Raw genomic sequence first — 16,157 nt, forward strand, 5'->3', positions numbered from 1 at the left:
TGTGAGAAAATGTTAACCACACACCCTGCTCTCTAAAATCCTTTAATGACTGTCACTGTTTAAAACACTTAAAGTACAGAAGTTAATGAATTTCGAGCATCATTTTTTGTGTATAAAAACCAATCAGAGGGCTTTAAAATAACATTAAATAACAATGCATCTTTATTAAAAATGATTTTCCTCTTCTTCCTCCTTTTCACACCTCTGGGGTCTCCTGTGATGATGTCTGTAAGGCGCTGTGTGGTGATGTCATTGCTGATGGTGATGAAAAATTTTTCACGTGTAAGTCGATGTGTCACTCCTCTCAGTCTGTAATGTCGAAACAGTCTGGTAGGGCTGCGGTGGCTTCCTTAGTCCACACCTGACTAAGGAATTATCCCTTGTATTTTTTTCCATCAGCAATATTTACAGCAATAAATTAATTATATTCATGAGCACATAAAGAGCAATATTTACAGCAGAAAGTGGTGAAGTTTATGGGTTAACTATAGCTGTGTACATACGTTTAAATATGTATGAACTATAATTTCACCAGCCGAGCACAAATCATCAAACCCAAGTCTGACCATGTAATGTGTAAACCCACAGATTTGACTCTGCTGTTAATCCCAAATGACATGTGCCTTTTGCTGGGGAATTTCCTCACATCACCTTCTGAGCCCAAGCTGCCTGGGACCCAGCAATTCACCACCTGTTGATGAATTCCTAGATCACCAGTGGTAACCACCTGTAGGGGGCCTGCATTTATCTTCACTATTTCTCAAACTTTTATCTCATTCTTTATTCCTAAACTTATTCTCTTTTCTATTTCTTCTAACTTCTGATAACGCTTATCCCTGGGATCCACTTCCTCAAACACTAAAGAAAAGCTCAGTTATCATAAACCAGGGCAAAGGTCATGACCCCACACACTTGTACATTTTCACCTCAGTCACTCTCCCATGCCACAGTTTTACACAGGAGTTAGTTAGACATGCAGCACATATAAGACAGCATAAAACTCTGCGCAGTCTGTGATGGTAATTAACATTTCAGTTTCACATAGCTTTAAATTAGTCCTTTTAAATAACCCATCATTAATGAATGATATAAAATTGTATCTTTAATGTAAAACATGTCGGTGCCGTTTATTGGAAACAATTGTGTCTGCTACACCTCTTGCACAACATCCAGAAGGCAACCTTTCTAGAATAAATAATATACATCAAGATCAAACAGCATTAAATTGGAAAATATGAAATAAAAAACAACATAATGAAGAAGAAAAAAGGCTGAAAATGTTACCTGTAATCATTAAGGTTGGAATTATAATGTCCTACTTTATATTGTAATATACTGCAATAATCCATATAAATAAAGCTCTTCCCTGAATACCTTCACAGACCTCATTAAATTTTTTTGCACTTTTTTGCTGCAGAAGATGCCAGAAAAACAAAGTAATCTTGCAAGGAAGTAGTTTCAGGGATGCAATATCTCCAAGTATCCAAATCTTGGGATCAATTTCTAAAGAAAGTCCACATAGTTCTGATGTTATTTGAATCACACTATTCCAGTAAGTTTGTAATTGTACACAACTCCAAAACATATGGAGAAGATCCCCAACAGATATCTTACACCTTTGGCATTTATCAGAGATACCAATTTTCATTTTACTCAATTTATATGGCATATAATATATGCGGTGAAAAATATTAAATTGAATTTGTCTATGTTTAGTGCAGGGATCCTCAAATCCAGGCCTCGAGGTCCAGTGTCCTGCAGGTTTTAGATGTGTCCCTGATCCAACAAACCTGATTCAAATGGCTGAATTACCTCCTCAGTTTGCAGTCAAGTTCTCCAGAGTCCTGCTAATGACTTCTATATTTGACTCAGGTGTGTTGGATCAGGGACACATCTAAAAGCTGCAGGACACTGGACCTCGAGGCCTGGAGTTGAGGATCCCTGATTTAGTCGATACCAGTGCTGTCTGAGATGACTTCAGTAATCTGCTCCAGTTTTTGTCTTCATATGTACATTTTAGATGAAATTCCCATTTAGGTTTTTTTTTTTTTTTAGCACTTCTCATAAGCTGTTAAGTAATCATCATTTTATAAACACAGAAAATAAGTCCTTTTGTAGTAGTACGTTTGGGATCTAACAAACATGTTTCAAGTAGGGCTTCCTCTGGTTTGCTTGGAAATGTTCCTGTTTGACTCTTGATCCAATGTCTGATCTGTAGATATTTAAAAAGATTATGTCTGTGTAAACCATAAAGTTCAGATAGTTGATTGAAGCTGGCAAAGACATTATTGGTATCCACAGTATTCCTGACTTCACGCTATTACCCATAATTCATAGCAGAAGCCGGTAGTTTACTTCCGTGCGGGCTTACACACTTGCCGTTCATTGAAACATTTTGACACTGCAGTTTCTTTTACCTGGCCTAAATGGTACCACATCGGAGGTGGATACATTGCAAGGATGTTTTAAAAAGCAGCGAGGTAACAGTGCCTCACCCGTCACTTGTGTAAATGACATGAAATCATGGCTGGAAGTCAGCTACATCCACATTATCAATTACCTTGTTTTTTCCGAAGGTGTTGATGAAGAGGAATCATGTAATTATAAGAGCACCAGATTACCTTCAAAGCAATAAAATAAAAGTAAAGCTGAACAAACACTGCACGAAAAGAAGCATATTCGTCCCCGTATACTGACGCGGGCGCCGCTAGTAAACGTCAGCTTTCGTCAGCATGCGGGGATGCGCATTTTCGTTCGCCTGAGACGGATATGGTCGTTTACGTACCACCAGAAGCAGCGGGGGGTAAAGGTACGGGGGGAGCCGGCCAGCGGGAGGTGTTAACGACTCTACTTTACATATGAATAGCAGCGCTGCAAGCCGAAGCAGCGGTAACAGACCCACATGGCTTCTCTGTCATTGGATGAAAAAAATGCCATCACAATTCAGCACTCACATGTGATTGGCTGGTAGATCTGTCCCCCATTGGCCTTTATAAAGACAAGCCTGGGTAAGCCCCTCCCTAATAAATAATAACCCAGTAATAAAAATTATTTTTAATTATTATTTCTGTGATATACCTTGTATGTTATGTTGTATTCATGCCATGTTAATAACCTCAACTAAAAGGAATTCAATTAAGAGAAACAAATTGTGAGGCACAAGTTTGAATTTCTTTTTTTTTTTATTTACAAAGCAATATGCACACACACACACACACACACACACACACATCATATAATCAATATATATATATATATATATATATAAAGAAAACAAAAACATTATGACATATAATGCTTTGCTACTTCTGGGCCATGTGGTGGTGGCTTTCTCTCAGAGCATGGTCCAGCATACAAACACTTATGGTGCACAGTGTTGTATTTAGGGTGAGCTTCTAGTCTGTCTTGCAGTTTGGCTCAGAGGTCACTGAGCTCCTGGCTGGGGAAGCTTGGGGGTCTTAATCCAGCCCGACACGCCCTCTGAGACGCCATCCTCCTCATCCAACATGAGGTCAGTGGTGACACCGTCCCAGAAGGCAACCTCCTTCACTGCCAGGACACTCGCCCTCGCCTCCAGCAGCTGTTGACACAGAGCACACATTAAGTCATTATGAAACTAAATGAAATATTGTGAAAAATAAGGAAACTACACTGAAAGTTTGACTCTCTTGACTTTGAATGCACACATAGCAGATAAGACCCTGAATGCAAAAAAAAAAAAAAAAAAAAAATCAGCCCATTTTTGTCATCAAAAACAATGGTTATCTGACAAAGTACCAACTCCTGCATCCTGTGAATAAAAGACAAATGAACAAGTACTTTGAAAAAATGTAACATTGATAAAAGTACCTCAGTGATTTTGGTCATTAACCCTTGAGGCACCTTTAAACTGATTATACACTTTTTATCTTTTAGGTCCCAAAATGTTACAGCTGCTGAAACTATAAACATTCAGTGTTAATTATTTTCACCTTTTTATAGACAGTTTGGGTTGTTCAAAAGAAGCCAGATTTTATATAAAGTTAAAAAAAACAATAAGTAATATTTTCCAAAAATAAAACTGCATTTCCAAGCTAACTACACAAATACAGCAGACCAACAAAACAATCCAACACGTCTTACCGGCTTCCTTCTTGCACGTCACCGGGCAGGATTTTTAATGGCTGCCGCCTTTTCCAGAACGTGAGGCTGACTGTAGCAGAAGCTGCGGCGGACCGTCTGTAGGTTTAACAAGAAGCTGGAAAACATTTTTGTACATTGTAAATAAAGAGCATAAACACAGTGTATACATAAACATATCCAGGCAAAAAACACACAAACACCAATAGATACTTACACACAATTATATCACGGTCCACGCATTAGGAACACTCACACTCGCTTTGTGAGGCGAACACAGTCTGTGGAAAATAAAGGTGAAAATAAATAAGAGTAAAAACATTTTGAGTTCTTCTCTCCTTCACACATTGAATACTGCTGCTTTGTTTCTGATTCTTACCTCTGCAGAGGATCATACCGGCTTTTATTGGATTCAGATTTGTGCAGGAACTGCTTCCTATAAGATGAAACCAAATAAAAATAAGAAACCAAATCACAATACGTCTGTCAGCTTACTGTGACCATTCCTCCACTCTTAGTATTTATGTTTTAGAAACGACCAAGTCTTACCGCAGTTTTCGGATTGTGCTGCCGTCTTTTCTTTGTTAGAGTCCAGAGCATCGAATCTCTACACAATAGACGCCATCTTGTCTTTAAGTTGCGAAAAAAACAGGAGATAACCCACTCATTGCAGCCAGCAGTGTCTTCTTGTCTGCAGCGGAGCTGGTTGAAGCTGGCCGGTAGAGAGGCCCGCTTTCACGAGGAGCTTCTGGGGTGTTGAAAATATAGACGACCTCCATTGTCGTACCAGGAAAGCAGCGTAGACAAAGAACGCCATTCAGTTTGAACGGAAGAGAACGACCGCACTGGTTTCCTTTGGTCTTGCGAGACCTTCAGCGCGATCCCGCACGTGATCCGTATTGTCCAATCACAGGCGAGGACGCTGCCACACATTTTACCTATGCGAACTTGTGCGTTGGCCAGGTTGTTTTCACATGTCCGCCTGCAGTGGCTGCATTCGGTTGCCCTCTGTTTATACATTTGATATATTTTCTCTGTTCCATTTTAAATTAAATATGAGATTTGCAAATCATCCATCTAACCATCCACTTTTCTACCTCTTATCCAGGTCACCAAGGCATTCCCAAGCCATAGGAGAGATGTAATCTCTCCAGAATGTCTTGGATTTGCCCCGTGGCCTCTTCCAGGTGGGACATGCCTGGAACACCTTATCTAGGAAGCGCCTGAAGGAGGAGTTCTGGATAGATCCCCAAACCACCTCAGCTGGCTCATTTTGATGTAGAAAAGCAGCAGCTTTACTCCAAACCTCTCCTGAATGGCTGAGCTCCTCACCCCTATCCATAAGCCTGTGCTAACCTTCAGAGGAAGCTCGTTTCCACTGTTTATATCCGCAATCTCGTTCTTACGGTTACTATCCGGAGTGTGTAACCATAGGCAATGGTAGGAATTCAGACTGACCAGAAAATTGACAGCTTTCACTTTCACGTTCACCAAAACAGACCAGTACAGAATCTGCATCACTGCTGAGGCTGCACCAGTCTGTCTGTCAATCTCCCACTCTCATTTCCCTCAGTTGTGAATAAAACACCAAGATGTTAAACTACTCACCCTAGTAACTCGCTTCTGTCCTGGAGCGGGCATTACAATAATTTCTGACAGAGTTTCAGACTTTGAGATGCTAATTCTCATTCCCGCCATTTCACACTCACTTCAAACACTTCAAACGACCCCAGTTGGAAGTCATTGTTTGAGATCTTCAACTCCAGCCTCCGGCTGAACTTCAACAGAATTCCGAGGAAGGCTGAGGACAGTGAGTCCAAATGGACCATGTTCCGCACCTCCATTGTTGAGGCTGCCCCTCAGAGCTGTGGCTGCAAGGTGGTTGGTGCCTGTTGTGGTCGTAATCCCCGAACCAGATGGTGGTTGTCGGTCATTGTCTGGTTTCCCCTTTGCTCCTATTTTCAGCCAGAGAGGCCCCAGTTCCAGTCTGGAGCAACCCCCAGTTAAAACCAAGTTTCCCAAAAAGAACACTGGAGATGAGCAGGATTCGTTTCAAGCATTTATTTCACACAGAGTTAAACAGAACAAGAAAGCAGTTACGCGCCTCCTAGGAGTGTAGCTTAAGTAGTTAGCATAGGAAAGACAAAGGGAAGAAAGAAGTAGTTCAAGGGCCGACCCAGCAGTGCAGTTATATTATCCCCAGTGGAACTTTTCTCCACCCCCTTCTTTGTTCCTCATTAATTTGCATAGGTTTCATTCTTCGAAATCTGAACTCCAACCAATCATCTATTGGCTCTGTTCCACCCACTAGTCAATCACATGCTTAGGGCATACACGTCATTGGGGTACCTCTTGGTTTATGATGGTCCCGGCAAATGTCACAATAATGAATCTTCCTTAAAACACCTCTTAATCCCATCCCCACTTAGTCAGCTCTCATCTCTCCATTAAATCATGTTTCAAAAACACAGATGAGTCTGCAGAACTCCACTTTTAGGGCCCACCCGTCATAAAATCCTCTAAAATACAACATGAAGATCTTACAGGCCTTTACTCCAGTAACCTTAGCACACTCAGTGCTCATTAATCCAGTGTGTGTGTGATTAATATACCTCAATATGTGCTATAAAAATAATGGCAGTAAGTACCAATACAAGAGTGAATATAAAAGTGATAAAAATCCCCAACATTCCCCCCTTTATGACCCAATATAAAATGGAAAGAGTAAATATTAACCAAGAATGTCTAATCTACTGTGAGCTATTTTGCTACCATATTTTATAGTAAGCATCAAATACTCCTCAAGTCATATGAATTTAACATGAAACTCTCACACGCACATGGTGCACCTTCCAGTGAAAGATGCAAACATTAATTTCCCCACTCCAGAAATCTCCTTCACCATTAAACAACCTAACATTACCAAACAAAGCATCCTTACCCGCAGAACTCACCACATGGGACAGAATCCCTGTACTCAGACACAAAAGCTTAGCACTTGAGGTAGATAAACATATTATAAATGTAACGTGGGCTAAAGCATATTCAGTGTAGGACAATTGTCCTAACAGTGTCAAGTGAGCTTCTGAATCTCACTGGCTTGTTTTCCAGTCGTGACTATGGCTGAAGCCAAGTCACGGGTGAAATAATCACGACTGCTGTTGAGCTCTGCTGCTTTATACTGTAGCTAATTTATTTCACGAACCAGGCTGGCATTTCTCTCACCAAAGCCAGCCTACATAGCTTTCATCTCTCCCATTTCAAAATGTGCTCCCATTTGGTGTTCTGCCGAAGAAGATGAGTCTCATATTGCTCATTTGCTTGCACCATATCCTGTTGTGAGCATACTGTCTCCAGGCATTGAAGCTTTCCCTTTTGTGTCTTTTTGGGCAACTTCCTCAGCTCAGCTCGGAAGGTTTCCATAGACAGCTACATGAAGCACTACTGGACTGCAGGATCCCTCAGATCCCCCCCAGTCCATCAGCATTGTGCCCCCAGATGCAGGAGTATCAGGAGGCACTGGCGAGCTGTTGCCATTGATCTCCCACTCAGTGGGGAGACAGCTTCTAGATGTCATGGATATGATGTCATTATGCCGTGAAGACCCATCAGATGACTTAGCCTTGGTCCTGGTGGCATCCTCGGTCCACGGTGCTGCGATGGCTCCTTCTGCGCCTCCGGAGGAACCAGGAAGATCTGGACTGGACACCCCCTGAGCTGGTTCTCCCCTCTCCTTTGGCCGGACCACGGCTCTCAACAGAAGTTTCTTCAGTACGGGGCTAGTCTGGGCATCATTCTAGCTAGTAGAGGGCTGAATGGGACTGTCAGAGAACTGTATCTTCCACTCAGCATTCGCCATTGCTTATCTGCGACTTTGATGGCTGTAGGAGTGGCAAGGATATGTCACGGTCCTGAGTTGTGTGCCCAGCGTTTTGTGTTCTGTTTTCACTGAGTTTTGTTATGTCCTAGTTTGCTTTGGTTTTCATTGTTCATCTTAATTCTAGATTTCTTATTAGTTGTGGTTTACATTTTGATTTCCTAGTTCTCTTTGGTCCTGTCTCCCCTTTGTCTGTGTTCTTGTGTCTGTTTTGTCCTTTTGTCATGTACCGGACCTCCTGTGTTTTCGTATTGAGTAGTTATTCCCAGTGTTGTGACTAGTTTGCGTCTCTGTCCCGTGTCTGTGTTTCTCTTTGTCTGTTTCCCCGTGCCTTGGTCATGGTTTTGTTTCCTCTGTGTTCCCGTCCTTCATGTTGTCAAGTCTGCGTGTACCTTGTTAGGATACTTCCTGTTTTATTTTAACAGTCTCGCGTTCCCTGTACTTTGTGTTTAGTTTTGCTTCCCCAGTGTTATTAGTTTCATGTGTTCCACCTGTTGTGCCCTGCTGTTTCCTCTTGCCCTAATTACATGATGTGTATTTAAACCCTGTTTTCTTCTGCTCATTGTTGCGTCATCGTCAATGATCCAGTTGTGTCTTCCTGGTCCCTTACTTTTAGTTCTGGCTTCTGTTCCAGCCCAGTTTTTTGTACCTGTTGTTTTCCCATTTCAATAAACCTCATTTAAGTTCATATCACTGTTTATGAGTCCTGCATTTGGGGTCCTCCTTTTCCTGACTGCCACAGCCACCATGACAGGATAACTGTGAAAGGCCCTTCTCGTCTGGGTTGGTCCCACTTCCTTTTGAACACCTTCAGATATACCTGCTCACCAGGCTTCACAGACAGCAGTTGCTCTGGAATGTCTGCATCTCTTTTCTCGGTTGCTCCTTTGACCTGTTGAAAGATAACTGTGAATTTTTGATAACTGTCTCAAGTAATTTCCCATCTCTTTTTTGAATTGTTCCAAGGAAGGGCCTTCATATGGCTCCCTGCAGTATGGCAGGGGCATGGGCCTGCCTGCATCCATTTCATGCGGAGTCAAATGGGTGGTTCTATTTTTCTGCAATCTCATGCACATCAAAGCCAAAGGCAAGGCTTGCAGCCAACTGAGCTTTTCTCCACTCTCCTTAATCACGTCTGCAATAATCTTTGCCTTCAAGATGCCATTCTGACATTCCACGGACCCCTGTGCCTGTGAGTGATAAGCACAGCCGAATTTCTGTTTAATACCCAACATTTTCAACATCACCTGTATCACCTGAGACACAAAATGTGGTCCATTATCAGAAGAGGTTGTGTCAGGCAATCCAAACCTGGGAAACACTTCTCTGCACAGAAACTTTGCTAACATTTTGTGGTCTGGATTCTGGTTGTGATAGCCTCCACCCACTGACTGAATCTGCACACCACCACAAGAACATACCTCATTCTCTCGCTTCTGTTTTCAATTCCCATTTCCACACAATCAAACACTAAATGTGTAAATGGGCCATCTGGGGAAGGAATATGCACTAATGGGGTTGAGGTGCTTCTTCTAACATTATAGTGTGCACACACGTCACACTCTCCAAAAACTCTATCCAATTCTGCTCTTAAAAATGGTGACCACCAGGCATCCTGTATTTTCCTAAGCACTTAGTGTTTATTTCAGTGTTCCACCCCGGGTGGTTGTTTAATGGCTATACGTGGCATAGAAGATGGGATAACAAACAAACCCTGCACACTGCTCCACAGACCTTCATAGGGAGGGATGGGGCTTTTTGCATCACCTCGTTGCTCCCACACACAGCTTTCCTGAGGAGAGACACTGTTCTGTGCATGTATTAGTGACTGCAACAATGTTAAAGGGGACTCCTGTGAGTCTTGTAGCAGCACGTGAGCCAAAAATTTTCCCGCAGCTGCCTTTTTAGCTGCTTCATCAGCTAAATTGTTCCAATCAAAGTATCAACCTTTTGGTGTCCTGGACATTTAAACCTTTTTAAAACTGAGTCTTCTGTTTAAGTCTGGTAAAAGCAAAAACATGACACTTCAGAGAGCAGTTGAGGCAGGCTCTGGTCTTGCGGAAGAATTACCAGATGACTGGGAAAGTAGTAAAAGAAGCTGCAAAAATGGTCTTTGGTGTATCATCTGGACAGAGTACAGAAGACACAGAGAATTGGTGGTGGGATGAGGAAGCACATGAAAGTATTTGAAGGAAGAGGATGGAAAAGAAAAAGTCGGATAGTCAAAGAAATAGAATAGAATTGAATGCCTTTATTGTCATTATACAGAATGTACAATGATATTGGAGGGCCACTTCTGTTCAGTGCCATGCTGTAGAAAGTCAAACTTTCTAAAATATGAAATAGAACTTCTGAAAAGTATACAGAAAATAAAAGAATGTATAAAAATATATACATTGTAAAAAAAATAAAATAAGTGTATACATATAATAATGAAGATGGTGAGTATTGCACTTGGTGAATGAATATTGAACTAGTCAATAAATAGTGGATATTACACAATATAGGAGTGATAGATATTGTTCAGTATGAATAATCTAATATTGCACAGAGATGTGGGTGTTGCACAGTTACAGTGGGTGAGTGTGAGAGTTCAGGGTGGTGATTGCTCTGGTGAAGAAACTGTTCTGGAGTCTGTTTGTTCTGGCTTTGATGCTCCTGTAGCTCCTGCCAGAGGGCAGCAGGTCAGAGTTCAAAGCCAGGGTGTGAGCTGTCCTTGATGATGATCCTGGCTCTGCTGATGCAGCGGGAGGTGTAGATGTCCATCAGGGAGGGGAGAGGGCAGCCAACGATTCTTTGTGCTGTCTTGACTACCCTCTGAAGCCTGACCCTGTCTGCCTCAGTGCAGCTGCCGTACCATACTGTGATACAGTACGTCAGCAGGCTCTCAATGGATGAGCGGTAGAAGGTCAGCAGCAGGTTTGAGTCCAAGTTGTTATTCCTGAGGACCCTCAGGAAGTGAAGTCGCTGCTGAGTCTTCTTGATAACAGCTGTGATGTTATCTGACCAAGCGAGATCAGCAGAGATGAGGACACCAAGAAACCTGAAGGTGTGGACCCTCTCCACATGCTCGCCATTGATGTAGAGAGGGGCTGGGTCAGTCCTGTGCTTCCTGAAGTTGATGATGATTTCTTTGGTTTTCATGGTGTTCAGTGCAGGTTGTTCTCTGAACACCAGGCTGTCAGCTTCAGGACCTCCTCTCTGTAAGCTGCCTCATCTCCTGTTGAGATGAGTCCGACCGCTGTGGTGTCGTCAGCAAATTCGACGATGAGGTTGTTTTTTGTGGGCTGGACTGCAGTCATGGGTGTAGAGGCAGTACAGGAGGGGGCTCATTGCTGAGTTGCTGTCCTTCCCAACACCCCAAGAAAATTGAAGCTGTCCAGCCTCTCTAGTTCCTCACAGTCAATATAGACAGTGGCGTGCTCAGATTGTTTGGATCTCCTGAAATCCATAATCATCTCCTTGTATTCAGGTCCAGGTTGTTGTCACATGAGCACTGCAGATGCCAGACCTCCTCCCTATAGACTTATTCGTCATTGTTCTTGATCAGTCTTACAAATTTGGCAGTGGTGTTACTGGTACAAATAGGAGTGTGAATAGTCACGTGTGGAGAGGAACTAGAAGAGGGGGCCAAGGACACACCCTTGTGGTGTGCCTTTGTTTCAGATGAGTGTTGAGGAAATGTGGTCTCTTAGCCAGTAGGAAGAAAGTCCAGTATTGAGGTGCATGGTTGAGCTGCTGAAGCCCAGGTTGCTCAACTTCTGAATTAGTTTTTATGGTTGTACTGTGTTAAAGTCGGAGCTCACATAGGTGTTGTAATTGTCCATGTGTATGAGGGCTGTGTGGAGGGCTGCAATTATGGCATCCTCTGTTGATCTGTTTGCCCGATTAGCAAACTGGTGTGGACGGAGGTCAACAGGAATGGCAGCCTTGATGTGAGACAGGATGAGTCTCTCAAAACATTTAGTGTTGATGGCAGTTAAAAACAACTGGGCAACAGTCATTCAGGCAGCTTACTGTGTTCTTCTTGGGCACTGGAACGATGCTGGCTGGCTCAAGGCAGGTAGCAACTGCACAATGAATTAGCGATAGACTGAAAATTGTGGCAAAAATGTCTGCTAGTGGGTCTGCATTCCTGTGATTCTGCCTGGGCCAGATGCTTTCCTCATGTTGATTCTGCACAGCTGATACTGCTGCAGTTATTGTCACTCTCTGGAGCTGCAGGAAAGCTGTGAGCCTCTGTTGTTGGTCAAAGAAGGCAAAGAACTGGTTCAGAGCGTCAGGTAGGGTGCTGTCCAAAGAATCTGATTTGTGGGTATCTTTTCAGCCAGTAAGTGTCTTGATCACCTGCCGCATGTCAGAATCAGAATCAGAATCAGAATACTTTATTGATCCCAAAGGGAAATTACTAAAAACCTGGGGTTGTTGCTGTTTTAATGCTCCTCAATGCAGTACTTGGCTTTTATGATACCCCCAGCAGATACTGACAAGCCTCTCTGTATGCCTGCGGATTGCCTGTCTTGATGGGAACACTTTAACTTTTTTTGTTGTTGTTGTTGTAATAACACAGCCAGAACAGAAGTTAATGTAAGAGAGCACAGCAGATGTGTGACAATCCAGATCTGTTCCCTCTGTAATGTCAAAACAGTCCAGTAGGGCTGCGGTGGCTTCCTTAGTCCACACCCGAACTGTTTTTACTCTTGGCCTTTGTCTGTGGATTAGAGGTTTTTAAGCATGGAGACAGAGAGATGATATGAAAGTCTGAAATATGGGGGCGCCGGAGGGACCGGGGGGGCTTTACAGGCATCTGGAATGTTAGTGTAGATCTGGTCTAGAGTGTTACTATCCCTCTTCGGTTGTCGTATTTGGGCTCCTGTTCCCTGTTGAAAGATAACTTTATGGATTCTTGTTAGTTGGCGTAGATAACTCTGCATCTCGCTTTCTAGTTGTTCTAATGTGGGACCTTCATCAAGGTCCTGACAATAGCAGTGGCATAGGCCTACCAATAATCATCTCATGAGGGGTCAGGCAGTTAGTTTTATTAGTCTGTGATCTCATACACATCAAGGCTAAAGGCAGAGCTTGAATCCAGTGGAGCTTCACTCCACTTTCCTTGATTATATCTGCTACAGTCTTTGTGATCTTGACCTTAATGAGTCCCTTTTGGTGTTTTACACTTCCTTGTGACAAAGGATGAGAAACACAGCTATTGTTTTATACCCAGCTTCTTTAATATCTTCTGTATAACCTGAGAAACAAATTGTGTCCCATTCTCAGATCAGATGGTATCTGGTAACCCAAATCTTGGGAATACTTCTTTACTTAGAAACTAACTTAGAAACAGTTTTATTATCTGGTGATCTGACTGGACTAACTCCCACCCATCGACGGAACCTACACAGCACTACAAGGACATATCCATTCCCATATCAACAACATCAGTGATTAGATGTCAAAATGGTCTGTCTGGGGGTGGAATGTGTGCCAGTGGAGCTGAAAAAAATTCCTTAACATTATTCTGAGCACACAGCTAATTTAGGGTTCGGTTTACTTCTGCTGTCAGTTTACAGCCTGCAGATTCTGAAGCACTTCCCTGCTGTTACAGTGATCGACTCCATGTGCTTTCCAAACAGCTATTCACATATGAAAAAAAAGGGCAGCACGGTGGTGTAATGGTTAGCACTGCTGCTAACCACCAGTCTACTACACAGACCAACGAAGGGCGGAAGTGCTCCTGTGATGAGCAAACTCCTGAAATTATCATAACTGGATAGTTTTATTCAACATTAATGTCTCACTTAATATAGTTGGAAATTAATCATTTGCTCAGCTGGATTCCTTGATGTTGAAATGTGTTATGCTTGTTTTAACAGCTTATTTTGAATTAAGGATGTAAAATTAAACCACAAAAAGGAGCAAAAGTTTGTTCTCTGTTTAACCAGCTGCTTTTACACAGCTGTGCTTCGCGCTGTTGCAGTTGCTAGGCGACATGAGCTATGCAGATGTGAGGGCAGGTGACGCTGATATGAAGGCGAGCCGCTCACTTCCGGCCTTTGCGGTCTACGTGGGCTGTGAAGGACCCGGTCTGCGTGGGCCAGGTCCTTCAAAGGATACGGACCCTGAATTTGGACAGCTCATCATTCTTATCACATTGTGTGTCGATATAATCTGTATGCCTGGAACTCGTGCACTGAGAAACGTTCCACGGTGCAAAGTGCGATTAAAATGCATTAAAATTTTTAATTCGTTATTTTCCCCGTAATTAATTAATCGAAATTAACGCGTTAAAGTCCCACCCCTAATATATATCTACACACACACACACACACACACACACACACACTTATCTTCCTTTTTTGCTTTCAAAAGCAAAGTCTGCTAACCCACAAAGTTAACATAAAAGTCAAAACTCAACATGTCATGCTTTGTTTTCTACCACTGGGAGTATCAATCTACAGCATAGATAGTACGTGAGGACAGGTCTGATAGTCTGATCTCTTAGTCCATAGATGAGGGAAGTCAGACATCTGGGTAAGATAATAAAAAACATATAAAAAACATTTTGAATGCGCAAAAGTATTATTCTTGTAACAATCATTGAAAGAGATATCAACAGTGGGTAGTAAATAGTTGAGGAGAGGCTGAGGCACAGCTGTATCAGATTCAACACCAGTGTGTTACGAGCTTTATGGGCTAAAGCTTTGTCAGTGGAGGCCGACCTGGCTGCTAATATCACACCAATATAAGAGAACATGACTGCCACTCCAGCAGACACAAACACAAAACTAGTGAAAGCTTTGTCATAATGATCAGACTTTGACCCAAGCAGTATAGCTATATCAGAACAAAGGCCTTTCACCTCTAAACTATCCAACTTTTCAAATAGTTCTAAAAACAACAGAGTTCGAATAATAATGTTTAGAAAACTGATTGTCCAAATCACAGTGACAGCTGCCCCTGTGTTTCTGATGGTGATGATGGCAGCATGCCTCAGTGGGTAACACACAGCAACATATCTCTCCAGAGGCATCACCACCAGCGTGAGAGGAGAAACCACAGTTGTGAGATTAGTGAAGATGATGATAAAAGCACATACAGGATATGACACTCTTATTTGAAGAACTGAAAGAATTAAATGAACCTGACTCTGTCCCAGCTGTACAGTGTCTGCAAAAAGGAGGTTATAAAGAAGAACATAACGGCAGGTCTCACGAAACACTGGTTTACTCCTCAGAGTGAACAACATGATCCCATTAATGACGAGAAACACACAGGATGGAAGTGTAGTTAGAACTGACATCATCACTCGGTCTGGAAACCCCTGATATTGGACAGTGATGTTAGTGAGAGATGGAGATATACTTGACATTGCAGAGAAAATTGAAGGCAAATATTACACTGTTGAAGTGACTGAAATACAAAAGCAAAATAATAATTGTGTATAAAAAAACTAAACAGCAATTAAATACAGTTAAGCTGTGCAGAGTTAGCAGGTTGGGATTAGTCCTTGTTACCATGAGGGCAGAGCTGTTCTGCAGCGTTTTCTTGGACTCACATACAATTTATGATGTTTCTCCTAGGAACGTCTTTGATGACACACATCACACGTCAGCATGTTTACCAGATCACTAACCAGTGGTGTCATTCTGTTTTCTCACATGTTTGTGTGGTAATAATGCATGTGTTGTGCTGTTGTCCATTGTTGTGAGTCTGGTTCTAAACTGCATGACAACCATTTTTACAAATCCAATTCAAAAATGTTGGATGCTGATAACTGTAAATGAAAAACAAAATGCAATGATTTGCAAATCTCATAAATCTCATTTCACTCACAGTAGAACAATGTCAATTTTTTAAACTGAGAAAATGTATAATTTTAAGGATGTAATGCTCTCAACAAATTCATTTTGAATTCGATGATAGTTCATCACTCGAGGTTGTTGCTCCATAAAGTCAATAAAACCACATCATACACAAAAAGCATAAGTGAGATCTTGAGGCTAAGGAACCAGGACAAATTTGCCCTGCGAGACCCTACAATGGGGACAAGCCCCCAGAAAACATAGCTCCTGGGATCACTGGGACACACAAAGCCCTCCACCATGATAAGGTGGCCATTCACGGAAGAAGGATGACTCACCCACCACCTGGGGTGAGGTCA

At 42.3% G+C, this 16,157-nt stretch overlaps 1 protein-coding gene across 1 annotated transcript; it reads right to left on the reverse strand.

Moving 5' to 3' along the window:
• Window positions 1–14,414: 14,414 nt before the first annotated feature.
• LOC115791897 (odorant receptor 131-2-like) lies at window positions 14,415–15,365 on the reverse strand. Its single transcript, XM_030746194.1, has one exon. The coding sequence runs from the start codon at window positions 15,363–15,365 to the stop codon at window positions 14,415–14,417; it is 951 nt and encodes a 316-aa protein (XP_030602054.1).
• Between the last annotated feature and the right edge of the window lie 792 nt (window positions 15,366–16,157).

This window comes from Archocentrus centrarchus, chromosome 14, assembly GCF_007364275.1.
Source record: "Archocentrus centrarchus isolate MPI-CPG fArcCen1 chromosome 14, fArcCen1, whole genome shotgun sequence".
In the NCBI taxonomy this organism is placed as follows: Eukaryota; Metazoa; Chordata; class Actinopteri; order Cichliformes; family Cichlidae; genus Archocentrus; species Archocentrus centrarchus.